This window comes from Euprymna scolopes, chromosome 40, assembly GCF_053919585.1.
Source record: "Euprymna scolopes isolate OS-2025 chromosome 40, ASM5391958v1, whole genome shotgun sequence".
NCBI lineage: Eukaryota > Metazoa > Mollusca > Cephalopoda > Sepiida > Sepiolidae > Euprymna > Euprymna scolopes.
The window spans coordinates 22,152,012-22,169,047 of NC_136521.1; the positions used below are offsets into that span (position 1 = coordinate 22,152,012).

Consider the following 17,036-nt stretch of genomic DNA (forward strand, 5'->3'; position numbering starts at 1 on the left):
ATCAAGTGGTTGAATATAGCAATGTACAAATATTTGAAAATATATTTTTTAATTTAACAAAATGTATGATCGTGTTCCGTTTCAGAAACAAAAAAGTGCTTGGAAATTCAAAAAGGAGTGGGGCATAGCATTGTGAAACGAGTAAGATTATTATTTTTTATATAATATATATAGCCGTTAATATATTTAAAAAGATATGCAATTCATTTTCTTTTTGAAACAATGACGGCCAGTATGCGAGCCTACTAGACCTTTTTCTCACAACTTGCCCTGAACTATGTTCAGTTTCTGTTCTGTCGCCTCTTGGATCTTCCGACCACTCTGTTGTATCAATTAAGATAAAAATGAAATGTAATAAGTCCCCAGACGTACCTCTTCATCGTACAGTATATCGATACACTAAGGCTGACTGGGATAGCTTCCGTACATTTATATCTGATCTACCTCTGCATTCCATGTTTAAAAAGGATGTGTCCTCTATAGTATTAGACCTGACTGAATGGTTAATTGTAGGTATTGACCATTTCATACCCTCTAAAAAGTTTCAGCAAAAACCTAACAGCCAGCCATGGTTCTCTCCAGAATGTGCTGCTGCCATTGCGCACAGAAATCATTTTTTTCACTGCTTCAAACGTAATAGATGTATGGAAACTAAAGCCGTTTTCAGGACTGCCAGCAACCATTGTAAGAAAGTAATAAGGAACGCAAGAGAGTTGTATGCTCAATCTGTTAAGTCCAAAGTAGCTGAGCAGCGGCTTGGTTCCCACCAGTTTTGGCAAATATCAAACAGAATCCTGAACAGAAGCGTGTGCTCCATCCCAACTATTATCAATGGACCTGAGGTAATCTCGTCAGCATCAGACAAAGCCAAACTCTTTGTCAAGAACTTTGCAGCTAATTCTACCCTTTGCGACCAAGGCCGACAACCCCCAATATTTCCTCCTGTATCAGAAAACACGCTATGTGATATATGTATACCTGTACGTGATGTTGCCAAGCTAATCAAAAACCTTGATTCCAGTAAAGCAACTGGCCCTGACGGTATTCCAATTATAGTACTCAAAAAAACTTCAACCTGAACTAGCGCCCATACTTACAAAACTGTTTAAACGTCGCCCATACTTACAAAACTGTTTAAACGTTGTCTTAAGGAGAATAGTTTCCCATCTCCCTGGAAAATCTCATCAGTATGCCCTGTATTTAAGAATTCAGGTGATCGCTCATCCCCCTCTCAGTACAGGCCAATAAGTCTCCTGTGCGTCATGAGTAAGTTGCTAGAATCTGTGTTAAATACAGAAGTAATCAACCATCTCAACAAAAATAACCTTCTTAGTGACACTCAATATGGTTTCCGTTCTGCTAGATCTACAGCAGATGTGCTTACAGTTATATCGCATAGGATTAGCAAATCTCTCGACGGTGGCAATCTTTCTAGGGCAATTGCTCTTGACATATCTAAAGCCTTTGATAGGGTATGGCATAAAGGTTTACTTCATAAGATCGCTAGCTATGGTATAGCTGGAAAAGTCTTCTCAATTATTAAATCATTTCTTTCTGATAGGTTCATAAGAGTAGTAGTTGAGGGGCAAAAATCAAAAGCTCACAGTATTAATGCTGGTGTCCCTCAGGGATCCATCCTGGGCCCAACTCTTTTCCTGATCTACATTAATGATCTTCCAAATCACATCCTTACATCATTTGTAGACATTTATGCTGACGACACTACCATTTATGGTACCATATCTAAGACAGTAAACGACCAAGTTCTCTCCAATTCTCTCTCCTCTGATCTTGAGCACGTAGTACAATGGGGAAAGGAGTGGCTGGTTACTTTTAATGCATCTAAAACCAAGCTTCTCTCTTTACATCATCAACTTTCTAATCCACATTTGGCATCAATTGAAATGAATGGCTCTCGTCTTCAGGAGGCCTCAAGTTTTGACAAGCTTCTGGGCTTGACCATTACTCCTGATCTTAAATGGAACACGTACATCAAATCTGTTGCCAAGGCCGCTGGAAAAATGGTGGGATCTTTCTATCGATCCGGTAGATATCTCACTGCTGATGCTATTCTCTATCTATATAAGAGCCAGGTACGTCCAAGGATGGAATACTGTTGCCACATCTGGGCAGGAGCTGCTAGAAAGGACTTGTCCTGCCTTGATAGAGTTCAAAATAGACTTCGTAGCCTCGTAGGAGATGTCCTTTTCTCCTCCTTGCAACCTCTATCTCACAGAAGAGATGTTGCGAGTTTGTCTCTGATGTATCGTTATTTTCATGGAAAGTGTTCGACTGAGCTTCAATCTATGGTCCCCCCTCGCCAAACTTTCACAAGAAACACTCGTCTAGCTGTAAACACTATCAATAATTTCCCCCACTCTTTATCTGTGCCTAAACCTAAACGTAGATTCCATGAACAAAGCTTCTTTCTTAGAACTGCACGCCTGTGGAATTGTCTTCCGTTTTCCTGCTTTCCGGCTGACTACAATATGGTTGTGTTCAAGTCTAATGTAAATAAGTTCTTGATGAGCCGTTCCATATAAGTTATCAAATTTACCAAATTTTCATTACTAATGATTACTATATTGTCCAATTTCTACTGTACACTCTTTAATCCTTATCCTTGAGTGGCCTCTGGGCCTTGATAATGTGGTGATGCCTATGTAAAAAAAAAAAAAAACCCCAAATATGTCCGTTATAATTCAAATATGGATGTGTAACTGAAATGAAATGAGTGTATTTTTGTTATGTAATTTATTGACTGATTATTAATTATTATAGGTGTTTTCTATGGCGTGAGAGAGTTACTCTACGTCTAAAATCTTTAAAAAAAAAGTAAAGAAGTTATATGCATATAACTTTATTAAACATTCCAAAGTCACAGAAGTATTCACTTAATTCACAGTCATATTGTTTTATTACTGCATCTTACACGTGTTTCATTGAATGGCACTGGTGCTACCAGATCAGGCTGTCTACTGACTTCCTGAGATGAAACGCACCTACATAGATGTCTTTGTTTTTTTATTCCCTTTTGCAAAACTTAGTCATGTTCTGCGAAAACAAAAACAAAAACAACATTCTCCTCCCCTTCCCCTCCCTCGTTTTCTTTTTCCTTCACCTCCTCACCCCTTTTTTTTTTTTTTTTTTTTTTTTTTTTGCCTAGTTGGTAGGGCGATAGAACATACCAACTGCCCCCCTGCAGAGGGTAAAAATCCTTCAATGGGACCACCAGTTGACCGTTGGTGGCAACCCGTAATGCATTAAGAACGGGATCCTGGTGGTTGAGTGGAACATGCCTAGGAAATAATAACATGATACTACAACACACCACTTTGGCCCTTACTAGGCTAGACGGGAGGTTGGATAGGCCCGATCCAATCAATCGGTTGGTCATGACAAGCACTAATTCAGACAATCCAAACAAAAACACACTAACACTCAACATAAACAATAAACTGAGTTAATAAGCGATGGCTGAAGGGTCAATCAAGCTGGGAAAAAGGTAACCATCAGGAATAATAAAAATACAGGGAAATCCCATACTTGGGTGGGCATAACCATATATTGTGAATGCTTGGAAACCTCCCCATGTTTGAGTATACCAGCTATGTAGCCCTGGAAAACCGAGGCGAATGGGATTTACCCCCTCATAGTTCTTCCCCATAAGGGGCTCCGAGGAGGGTGGGGAGCATGGCTGATGAATTTTTCAAAAATTATTATGAATGCCAAAAAATCCAAGAGACCACACACAGAAATAGACTCTGACAGCGACAATGAAGATACAAACTTTCCAAGATTCATCGTGCTAGAAGCAACGTCTAATATACCGTTAACTAAAATGTCACCCTTCATTATCCAAAAGGTAATATCAAGCAAAATAACACCTAAAAATGTCAAAAAATTAAGGAATGGTACCATATTGGTAGAAGTACAAAATAAAAAACAGGCCAAAACTCTACTTCAACTACAAAAATTGCATGAAACAAACATCAAAGCTTATCCACACCAAACACTAAACTACTCCAAAGGAGTCATAAAAAACCAGGAAATCTCCGTCTGCACAACAGAAGAAATCAAAACAGAACTAAAAAACCAAGGGGTCACAGATGTAAAAAGAATCACATTTAAAAAAAAAGGAGAGGTAATATATACAAACACTTATATATTAACATTCAATTATCCTCAAATACCAGAGACCATCAATATAGGTTATGAAAGAACGAAAATAGAACAATACATTCCAAAACCTTTACAATGCTACAACTGCCAAAAGTTTGGACATAATAAAGACCAATGTCTAAGATTCTTCACATGTGGAAACTGCAGTGAAAAAAACCCAGACCACGATGAAGAAGACTGTCCAAATAAAACCAAATGCACAAACTGTCAAGAAGAGCACCACTCTCACTCAAAACAGTGCAAAATATATAAGCAAGAGAAGGAAATAATAACAATCAAATATCAAAAAAATATAACCTTCCAAGAAGCCCGCAAAGAAGTCACAAATCGCACCAAAAACTCATATGCCACAATAACCCAACAAGCAAACAAAATGTACAACTACAATGAACTAAACCTTGCTCCAGAAATTGCAAACCTAGCAAAAGAACTAAAGAACATACTTGAAGAATTAAAATCTTTTTTATCAGAACTGAAAATAAATTCTAACAGCCAAATAAAAGTCAGAAACGAACAACCCAGTATAAAAGAAAACGAAACAAAGGAAATCAGAAAAACTTCCATCAATATTGAGGAATCAATCTCTAAAGAAATGAAACCTCCTCAATTATCAAAACGTGAAAGATCCAAGTCACTAACAAGGACAAAAACAGATGTTAAAAATAAACACACAACAACAGAAAAAATGGAAATAGAACAGAACAACAAAAAAACTACCCCCCAAAAACAAAATGACAAACAAAAAACAGAATTAGTATTAATTGAAAATGAAAATAAATTTGACCTAGTTGAAACTGGTAGCCAAAAAAGACAGTCAAGACAAAGTAAATCTAAAAGTCCCAGACCAAAACCCAAAAAAAGCCTCTCACCAGAAACAAGAAACAGACCATCCACTTCCAAAAGAAACACCCAAACTAACATCGAAACTATGGACGTAGACATAAACACCAACAGTCCAAAACCAAAAGAAAATATAAACCATGACTAACAAAATCCTACAGTGGAACATAAGAGGATTAAAAATTAATATCGAAGAAATGCAAATACTTATCAAATCCTTATGTCCTGCAATAATTTGCCTACAGGAAACACACTTAAAAGAAAATGACACAATTAACATAAAACACTACTCAATATACAACCACATAAACAAATTATCATGCAAAGCCACCGGTGGATCATCAATACTGATAAACGAAAACATTCCACACAGCAAAGTGAACTTAAAAACAAATATGCAAGCTGTTGCAATAACTGCAACACTACACAAAACAGTAACCCTATGCTCACTCTATATACCACCAAATGAAACAATAAACGAAACAGAATTAAACAATATAATCAAACAACTACCTAAACCTTTTCTACTGTTGGGAGACTTCAATAGTCACAATATATGGTGGGGCAGTAAAAAAAACAACAAAAGAGGCCAAACCATAGAAAAAATAATTAACCAAAATGATCTATGCCTACTCAACAACAAAGAGAATACATATATGCACCCACCAACGGGAACCCTATCAGCAATCGATATAACACTATGTGACCCAACTATATACATGGATTATAGCTGGAGAACACATAAGGATACATGCGGAAGTGACCACTTCCCAATCATAATAGAAAACGAGAATCCCAAGCCAGAAGACAAAACACCCCGCTGGAATTTACAAAAGGCAAATTGGGAAAATTTCCAAAATACATGTCAATACAGATTAATACCTGAAGCGAATCCTGACTTAGAACACATCACATATTTCAGCAACACCCTACTCACAATAGCCGAGGAGAACATACCAAAAAGTTCTACTACTACAAAATATAACAAACCCTGGTACAATAAAGAATGCAAAGAAGCTATAAGAGCCAGACGTGCAAACCTAAGGAAATTCAAAAACAGTCCAACGAAAGAAAATTTGGACACCTATAAAAACAGCAAAGCCAAAGCACGGAAAACTATCAAAGAATCAAAACGGAACTCGTGGAAAGACTATGTAACAAAAATTAATCAAAACACAAAACACAAAAAAGTATGGGAGATGGTCAGAAAAATAGCAGGAAAAAATACAAAGAACCCTATTAAACACCTTATATGCGACAACACAAAGATTACCGACAAACAAAATATCGCAAATAAATTAGCAGAACAATTCTCAATGAACTCATCATCAAAAAACCAAAATAAAAAATTCCAAGCTATAAAGAAAAATGAAGAAAAAATAAAAATAAACTTCAAATCAAAAAATGAAGAAAACTACAATCAATTATTCAACAGTGCAGAACTAGAGGAGGCAATAAACAAATCTCCCGATACAGCAGTCGGCCCCGACGAGATCCATTATCAATTCCTCAAAAAACTACCAAAACCATCACTGGACTACTTATTACAAATTTACAATGAGATATGGATAACTAACAACATTCCAAAAAACTGGAAGCAGGCAACAGTAATCCCAATACCCAAACCAAAAAAAGACCATACAAACCCAACAAACTACCGACCCATTGCACTAACTAGTTGTCTGTGCAAAACTTTTGAGAGAATGATTAACGAAAGGTTAAATTGGTACTTGGAAAGCAAAAATCTAATTACAGAAAGCCAGTCGGGTTTCAGGAAAAATAGAAGCCCCACCGATCACTTAATAAAACTGGAAACACGCATAAGAGAAGCATTTGCAAAAAAAGAACATCTAATAGCAATTTTTTTTGACATGCAAAAGGCGTATGACACCGCTTGGAAATACGGAATCCAAAAAGACCTGTATGAACTAGGACTTAGGGGTAGAATGCCAGAAATTATCAGAAATTTCTTAACAAATAGAAACTTCCAAGTACGGATGGACAACACTTATTCAGTCCAAAAAGATCAAGAAATGGGGGTCCCCCAAGGCAGTATCCTGTCTGTCACCCTCTTCAACATTAAAATAAACAATATCATAAAAAACATAGACCCAGGAATTGAAAACGCCCTATACGTGGACGACCTACTTATATACTACCAATCTAAATATATACAAACAGCCGAACGCAAACTACAACTCTGTCTGAATAAAATAAACAAATGGGCCATAGAAAATGGATTTACATTCTCAGAGGAAAAAACTAAATGCATCCACTTTTGCAAATTACGAAAATTCCACCACGACCCCAACCTGAAACTGGATAACAAGAACATCCCACTCACCGACCAACATAAATATTTAGGTATTATATTCGATAAAAAATTGAACTTTATACCGCATATAAAATATTTAAAAGCAAAATGCCAAAAGACAATGCAATTGATCAAAGTCCTAGCACACACCGATTGGGGTGCAGACAAAGTCACATTATTGAAATTATACCAAACTCTAATCAGATCTAAAATGGACTATGGATGCTTCATCTATGGAGCAGCAAGGAAGTCCTACATAAAAGAACTAAATACAATCCATCATCAAGGATTAAGATTAGCCTTGGGAGCATTTAGAACCTCTCCAGTAGAAAGCCTCTATATAGAGGCCCATGAGCCTCCACTGATTCTAAGACGACAGAAGTTAGCGCTACAATATTACCTAAAGCTGGTATCGTGTCCAACAAATCCTGCATACCAATGTACCCTCCACCCACAATACACACATCTCTTCAACAAGAAAGAAAATATCATCAAGCCCTACAGCCTCCGGATAAAAAACCTTCTCACAGAAGCCCAAATGGACATTACAAAAATACATAAATATAACAAATCAAAAACTCCACCCTGGATGATCAAACAACCACACATAATATTAAAATTAAATAAATATCCCAAAACGAAAACCCACCCATCAACCTTCCATGAAGAACTACTTATCATCCAGAATACATACAAAGAATATACACAAATTTACACTGACGGATCAAAAGATGGAGATAAAGTAGGATGCGCAGCCATCCACAAAAAAATAAAACTAAAGAAAAGGCTCCCAAACGAATCTTCTATTTTCAGCGCAGAAGCAACAGCCATAGATTCGGCACTGAATATAATAACCAATGATGACCATCAAAAATATATCATATTTACTGACTCACTTTCAATACTCATATCTCTAAAAGAAAAAAAAATGACAAACCCACTTATTACAAAATTGCTAAACAAAATAGATGCCATAACCATGAAAAAAAACATTATCTTTTGCTGGATACCAAGCCATATCGGCATATACATGAATGAACAAGCAGATAAGGCAGCAAAGGAAACTCTGCAACAAAACCACATAAGTGGAAAAATCCCCTATACAGACCTAAAGACTAAAATAAACACATTTTTGAAGAGAAAATGGCAAGAAAACTGGAGCTCATGCACCAAAAACAAACTATTCCAAATAACACCAAATATTGGAACGAGAAACACCAAAAAGTTAACAAGAAAGGAAGAGGTAGTAATGACCAGACTGCGAATAGGTCACACTCACATCACCCACTCACATCTACTAAAAGGGGAGGAGACACCAAACTGTATAACGTGTCAAGAACCCTACACAATACACCATATACTGACAAACTGCATTGACCTTGAACAAATCCGAACAAAGTATTACCAAGAAAAAAATCTGAAAACAATATTAAACAAGATTGATCCCCAAAAAATTATCAATTTTCTGAAAGAAACTAAAATATACTCAAAAATATAAGGAAAGACCCCCCCCCCAAAAAAAAAGAAAAACCTTAAGAAGAACAAACCAATATTTAACACAACATAACGAACCTTTCGGCATTAAATGACCCCAAAGTGGTTGATATGCCGTAAAACAGAACAAACAAACAAACATTGAATGGCATGAATATATCAAACAAATCATCAGAAACTTAGATGAGTTTCTCAGGAAAAATATAGTTTTTTTTTGCTGTTTTTTTTCCTTGGATTGAAAAGGATAAGTAATGTTAAAATGAATTGGAAGCTTTCAGAAATCATAAGAGAAAACATAAAAGAATATAAAAGGTATGAAAAAGTAATTCCGACTCCACAAAGAGACTAAATCCATACATGGTGCCATATTTGAATTTAAAGGTGTTTTTAAAAGCTTTTGTTAAATCTTATATATATTTGTGTGTGTGTGTGTGGTATTAAAATCATGGATGGAGAGACCTAAAAACTTGACAATGATTTGCCTGTTTAGTGCACATGTTTTCAAGATGAGAAAATGTTCGTCATCAGGTTTTTAGGTCTCTTCACCTCTGCTTTTAATAACTATACATGTCAGATTTTCATCCTTGTTCATAATAATATGTATGTGTATATATATATATATATATATATATATATATATATATATATATATATAGGTTTTTTTTTTTTTTTTTTTTTTTTTTTTGTCTTTCAGAGTGGACTCATTGGAAGAGTTGTGTACAGAAAAATCTACCAAACTGGAACATCTTGAGAAAAAATACACAAAACTAAAAGAATCTTTTCAATATAACATCCAGTTGATTTCCCAAAGAGACAAGGAACTTGATCATTTTGAAATAATGGTCAAAGGTCAGGTCCCCTTTTATATTCGTATTTAATATATGAAGTAAAGTTAGTCTCTTGCTCAAATCTTTTTTATGAATGGGTTTCTTCCTACAAAATGAAGATATATTTATCAGTTTTTATTGTTGATCATTGCAACATGTTATTAAGAAAATGATTTTGTTTTTTTGAATGATTTTTTTTGATTGGAACAAAAAATATTTTTAAAAACAAAAAATAATGTTTAAAATACACCGTTGTATAATGCAGAGCTCCAGTGTGGCTAGCACCACGAGATTCAACAACTAGGCCAATGAGGGGGATTGGTGCATACTAATTGCTATAATTAATGAAAGTATTACAATATTTCTAATATGGACCCTGATTACAATAGCTATTTGTCCACTAGTATATATCAGGATATATATATATATATATATATATATATATATATATCATTTGTATATAACTGGGTGATAGATTGAACGGAAAGAAAAACAAGCAAAGGAAACAATAATTGATTCCCAATTGATAGGAATTACCAAAATCTACTGTGGTTCTTGAATTGTTGATAAAACAATGTCTAGCTAAGTCAAGATGGGTCATCAATGGGTTGTTAGAATCACAGATGTCTTTGAAGCTTAGTTGATATGCAACAAGTCCAGCATGATGGTTGATAAATTGTCTTGTGGCAGAGAATTGCGTGGCGATCTTTAATTGGTTGAGAAGAGCAACCGTGTCTCACCAACCCAGCTACCTTCTAAAACAAAGCTGCACGCCCATTTTAGTGAGTTTCCCAGTTGCTGAGTTGCAGAGTTCGCCAGGAGTTGTACAAGGTTCTCTGGCATGATTCAGACTGGTCCTAAGGATGAACAGTAAAGGAAATCTTCAAAACCTTTGAAGATTCGCAAAGCATCCTGTAAATTAGTGACTCAGATGCCCAAGAACTAAAGAAAAGGGACAAAGATTAGCCTTTACTCAAAAACTCATAATCTGGAAAACTTATTTAATTCAACTTGCCTAGAAAAAGACAGGAAAAGAAAGAAAAAACACTAGTTAAAACAGAGTCCAATCCCCAAGTTAATACAAGTGATAAATGAAAACCCTTCATCCCTCCTTAAAGAATGAACAATGACTGCTGTAGCCGTACGTAGTTATGTTGATAAAGAAGAGCAAATGTGACAGAAGTTTTTCTTTTTTTTGTTAATTTTTTTGTTGTTGTTCGTTCAATGAGCAGAGACACTTGCACTGTATTGATTTTTTTATGAATATATAACCGGAAGACAAAAATTTCGGGGGGGGGGGCTTATTTAGAATAGAGTAGCAACAAACATTTCCATTAATTTTTAAAATTTAATTTGCCTATTGCAACCATTTTCTTTTGAATATTTTTGTTATTCTTAATTTATTAATTATTTTTCATTTCTTCATTTTTTTTATTCTAAATTTTATAATTCTGTTATGAAATAAATTCACTTCTGAACCATAAAAAAAATAAAATCAGTATAAAATCGAAATAAATTGAAAGTAAACCCACTACAGGGCAACACCAGGTAAGGACACCTAGTATATTATACTTATTTAAAATGTTAATTTTTCCCTCTTTCTATTTTTTTTACTCCACTCTATTCCATCCTCCTCCCTATTTCATTTATATTTTACATTTCCTTATAATTTTTAAGAAATCCCTTAAAAAAATGTTTGAAGGAATTTTTAAAAGAAATTCTTGTAAAAAACTTTAAAAAGTTTGTACTTTTATTTAGATATTGAGCTTTCTATTATCTTGATAGGTTCAAATATAAAGATATTCATTTTTGTAATCTAATTTGTCCTCTATTGCCCCCACAACGGTGGGGTTACTATCTTTAAGAACATATCTGAGAAAATTGACCACATCTTGTCTGCTCATCCTTCGGCTAAAAGTCACATTTGCGGTGACTTCAGTGTCAATAATGTGGAATGGCTGACCCACTCAAATAAGACTGATGACGAGGGGAGGTTCTGTCATGATTTTGCCACTGCCTATGACCTCACTCAGATTGTTCATGAACCCACCCGTGTGCCCGATACTACCGGTCAGTATGCAAGCCTTTTCCTCACAACTTCCCCTGAGCTATGTTCATGTTTGTTCTATTTCCTCTGAGATCTTCTGACCACTCCGTTGTAGCAGTTTTAAGATAAAAATGAAATGTAATAAGTCTTCAGACGTACCTCTACACTGTACTGTATATCGATACTCTATGGCTGACTGGGATAGCTTCCGTACATTTATATCTGATCTACCTCTGCATTCCATGTTTAAAAAGGATGTGTCCTCTATAGTATCAGACCTGACCGAATGGTTAATTGTAGGCCTAGACCGATTCATACCATCCAAAAAATTCCAACAAAAACCTAACAGCCAGCCATGGTTCTCCCCTGAATGTGCTGCTGCTATCGCGCACAGAAATCACTTTTTCCATAGCTACCAATGTAATAGATGTACTGAGACGAAAGCTGCTTTCAGGACAGCCAGCAACCACTGTAAAAGAGTAATAAAACATGCAAGAGAGCTATATGCTCAGTCCGTTAAATCCAAAGTAGCTGAGCAGCAACTTGGTTCCCACCAGTTTTGGCAAATAGCAAACAGGATCCTGAACAGAAGCGTGCGTTCTATCCCAAACATCATCAATGGACCTGAGGTCATCTCATCAGCATCAGACAAGGCCAAACTATTTACCAAGAACTTTGCAGCTAATTCTACCCTATGCAACGAAGGCCATCAACTCCCCGTATTTCCTCCTATAACGGACAACACGCTATGCAACATACAAATATCTGTGCGTGAGATTACCAAGCTAATCAAGAACCTTGATTCCAGTAAAGCAACTAGCCCTGATGGCATTCCAGTTATAGTGCTGAAAAAGCTCCAACCAGAACTTGCCCCCATACTTACAAAACTGTTTAAGCGTTGCCTTAAGGAGAAATGCTTCCCAACACCCTGGAAAACCTTGTCAGTATGCCCTGTATTTAAGAATTCAGGTGATAAGTCAGCTCCCTATCAGTACAGACCAATAAGTCTCCTGTGTGTCATGAGTAAGTTGCTGGAATCCATATTAAATAAAGAAGTAGTCAACCACCTCATAGAAACAACCTTCTTAGTGACATGCAATATGGTTTCCGCTCTGCAAGATCTACAGCAGATGTGCTAACGGTTATATCTCATAGGATTAGTGAATCTCTGGACAAAGGCTTCCTTTCCAGGGCAATTGCTCTTGACATATCAAAGGCCTTTGATAAGGTGTAGCATGAGGGCCTACTTCACAAGATTTCCAGCTACGGTATCACTGGAAATGTTTTCTCAATCATTAAATCATTTCTATCTGATAGATTCATAAGAGTAGTGGTTGATGGACAAAAATCAGAGGCCCACAGTATTAATGCTTGAGTCCCTCAGGGGTCAATCCTGGGCCCAACTCTCTTCCTGATCTAAATCAATGATCTCCCAAAACACACACTTAAATCATTCGTTGACATCTATGCTGATGACACGACCATCTATGGCAACACATCAAAGGCCGTAAATGACAAAGTTCTCTCTAATTCTCTCTCCTCTGATCTTGAGCGCGTGGTACAGTGGGGGAAGAGGTGGCTGGTTACTTTTAATGCATCCAAAACCAGGCTTGTATCTTTACATCATCAACGCTCTGATCCCCCATCTGACATCAATTGAAATGGATGCCTTTCATCTTGGGGAGGCTCCATGTTTTGACAAGCTTCTGGGTTTGACCTTTGCACCTGATCTGAAATGGAACATGTACATCAGGTCTATTGCCAAGGATGTTAGGAAAATGGTGGGATCCTTCTACCGCTCCAGAAGATATCTCACTACTGATGTAATTCTCTATGTGTATAAAAGCCAAGTACGTCCAATGATGGAGTACTGCTGCCACATCTGGGCAGGAGCTGCTAAAAACAGCCTACCTGCCTTGACAGAGTACAAAATAGACTTTGTACCTTAGTAGGAGATGCCCTTTTCTCTTCCCTGCAGCCTCTCTCCCACAGAAGAGACGTTGCGAGCCTGTCTTTGTTTTATTGTTATTTCCATGGTAAGTGCTCATCTGAGCTCCAATCTCTCGTCCCCCCTTGCCAATCTTTCATGAGAAACACCTGTCTGGCTGAAACTACTGTCAATAATTTTCCCCACTCTTTTCCGTGCGTAAATCAAAACGTAGATTCAATGAGCAGAGCTTCTTTCTCAGAAGGGCACGACTGTGGAACTCTCTTCTGTTTGCCTGTTTCCCACCTGACTACAACTTGGATGTCTTCAAGTCCAACATAAACAAATTCTTGACAAACCGCCTTCTTAAGTAAGACACTCTATCAAATCTCCAATACTAATGATTACTGTACACACAATAACCCTTATCCCTGAGTGGCTTCCGGGCCTTAATAAGTGGTGATCTCCATGTAAGTAAATAATGATATGTTAAATTCCAATGATTAATTCTTTCATTCATTATTTCTTTACTGAAATTCAAAACTTCAGTGTAACTTTACGACTATTTTGTGCACAAACAACATGTAATTACCAGGGTCTTTAATTTATGCAGCTCATACCAATTCTCCAATCTTAATTGAAATATGACGTCTTTTAAACTATAACTTGCCAATGGGGATTATAAGAGCACATTTCCAGTGTGTATATTTAAAATAATATACATATATTAGGTTGTAATCCTACATTTGCACGTTAAACTAAACTTTGTTTTTCTTTGTCATTATTTATTTTAGACTTGTAATAATTTTTTAAATGGCATTCTGCAGATTTAGGAGCAAAATTGAATGTTGCAAATATTGAAGTCAGTGAAGCGAAAATAAGAGAAGATGAAAGTCTCAAGAAACTATATGAATGTGAAAAGTCACAGACAGAATTACGGATGCACTTCCAACAACTATTACGAGAAAAACAAGCTGAAATAGATAATTACAGAATGTAAGTGATTCAGCCATTTTTCTTATTCAGAAGTTTATCTTGATAATAAGTGAAGACTAAGTCAAGTTTGAATTGTGAAAACATTTATATTTTTATAATGATGAGTTTTCTTTTTAATTCAATCATTATGAAAAATATATATTTTTATAATGATGAGTTTTCTTTTTAATTCAATCATTATGAAAAATATATATTTTTATAATGATGAGTTGTTTTTTTAATTCAATCATTATGAAAATAATATATTTTTATAATGATAAGTTATTTTTTTAATTCAATCATTATGAAAATAATATATTTATAATGATGAGATGTTTTTTTTTAATTCAATCATTATGAAAATAATATATTTTTATAATAAGTTGTTTTTTTTAATTAAATCATTATGAAAATAATATATTTTCATAATGATGAGTTTTTTTTTTAATTCAATTATTATGAAAATAGAATATTTTTATTAGGATGAGTTGTTTTTTTTTAATTCAATCATTATAAAAAAAATATATTTTTATAATAATGAATTGTTTTTTTTAATTCAATCATTATGAAAATATAATATTTTCATAATGATGAAGTGTTTTATTTTAATTCAATCATTATGAAAATAATATTTTTATAATGATGAGTTGTTTTTTAAGTCAATGATGAAAATAATATATTTTTATAATGATGAGTTGTTTTTTAATTCAATCATGAAAATAATATATCTGTATAATGATGAGTTGTTTTTTAATTCAATGATGAAAATAATATATTTTTATAATGAATTGTTTTTTAATTCAATCATTATGAAAAAAAATATTCTTATAATGAGTTGTTTTTTAATTCAATCATTATGAAAATAATATATTTTTATAATGATGAGTTGTTTTTTAATTCAATGATGAAAATAATATATTTTTATAATGAGTTAGGTTTTTAATTCAATCATTATGAAAATAATATATTTTTATAATGATGAATTGTTTTTTAATTCAATCATTATGAAAATAATATATTTTTATAATGATGAGTTGTTTTTTAATTCAATGATGAAAATAATATATTTTTATAATGATGAGTTTTTTTAATTCAATCATTATGAAAATATAATATTTTCATTATGATGAGTTCTTTTTTTTTAATTAAATCATTATGAAAAAATATATATTTTTATAGTAATGAGTTGTTTTTTAATTAAATCATTATGAAAATAATATATTTTTATAATAATGAATTGTTTTTTTAAATTAATCATTATGAAAATAATATATTTTCATTATGATTAGTTGTTTTTTATTCAATCATTATGAAAAAAAAATATTTTTATAATGATGAGTTTTCTTTTTAATTCAATCATTATGAAAAAAATATATTTTTATAATGATGAGTTGTTTTTTATCCAATCATTATGAAAATATATTATTTTCATAATGATGAGTTGTTTTTTTTAATTCAATCATTTTTTTAGTGTGTTTTTGAACATGATCTCGATATTTATTGTTTATGCAAACTTTTTGCTGGTCTAATTGATATTTTTATTTATGATTTCTGTTGATGTGTATTTAAAAAAATTTTTTTGTATGTTTTTGAATGTGGTCTCGATATTTATTGTTTATGCAAACTTTTTGCTGGTCTAATTGATCTCATTTTTTTATTATATTTTTATTTATGATTCCTATTATGTTTTTTTTTTTTAAAATGTTTTTAGTATATTTTTGAACATGGTCTTGATATTTATTGTTTATTCATAATTTCTGTTGATGTGGTTTTTTAAAAAAATTTTTAGTGTGTTTTTGAACGAGGTCATGATATTTATTGTTTATCCAAACTTTTTGATCACAATTTTTATATTTTTGTTTATCATTTCTGTTGATGTGTTTTTTTTAATTCTTTTCATGTTTTTTCTTTATGTATTTTTTTCTTTTGAACATGAAGGGGCAAAGAATTCAAATTAGATCAAGAACGTAAAGAATATGAAGACATGAAACGAAAATTAGACGCAAAATTGTTGCAAGCTGAAGAATCTTTTGAATTGCAGAAAAGAGAGTTGGCTGTTGGTGAGTAATTCTTGATCTTTTACATTTTTCTTCATTTGCAAACTAGTTGGCAATTTCAAAATGACAAATTCTTGAGAAATAATTGCTGAGATAGGAACTAGAAAAATTAAATATCATATGCATCATCGTATTTTGTTTGATGTCTGTTTTATATACTGAAATATGTAGAAATTGACTTCCAACCTAACCTATCTCTGGCCAGGTCTTTATTTATCCTTCTTTTTCCCAAGTTAATTCTTATCATTTCATGTTTTGCTTGATTCCACTACATCAATTATTCTACATCTACTCAAAAAGTCTTATCTATTCAAATATTTGACCAAACCATCAAAATCTCCTGTTTTACACACTCTTCCCTATACAGTCCAGC

The 17,036-nt window shown here is 33.8% G+C and overlaps 1 protein-coding gene across 4 annotated transcripts in view; it reads left to right on the top strand.

Moving 5' to 3' along the window:
* LOC145265423 (coiled-coil domain-containing protein 57-like) overlaps nt 1-17,036 on the top strand; it is a 146,831-nt gene that overhangs the window by 17,241 nt on the left and 112,554 nt on the right. For all 4 annotated transcript variants that reach the window (XM_080121253.1, XM_080121251.1, XM_080121252.1 and 1 more), the window contains 3 exons: nt 9,525-9,679; nt 14,459-14,627; nt 16,545-16,666. In XM_080121253.1, the coding sequence (XP_079977379.1) occupies nt 9,525-9,679; nt 14,459-14,627; nt 16,545-16,666 (446 nt within the window). The remainder of the gene's footprint in view (nt 1-9,524; nt 9,680-14,458; nt 14,628-16,544; nt 16,667-17,036) is intronic.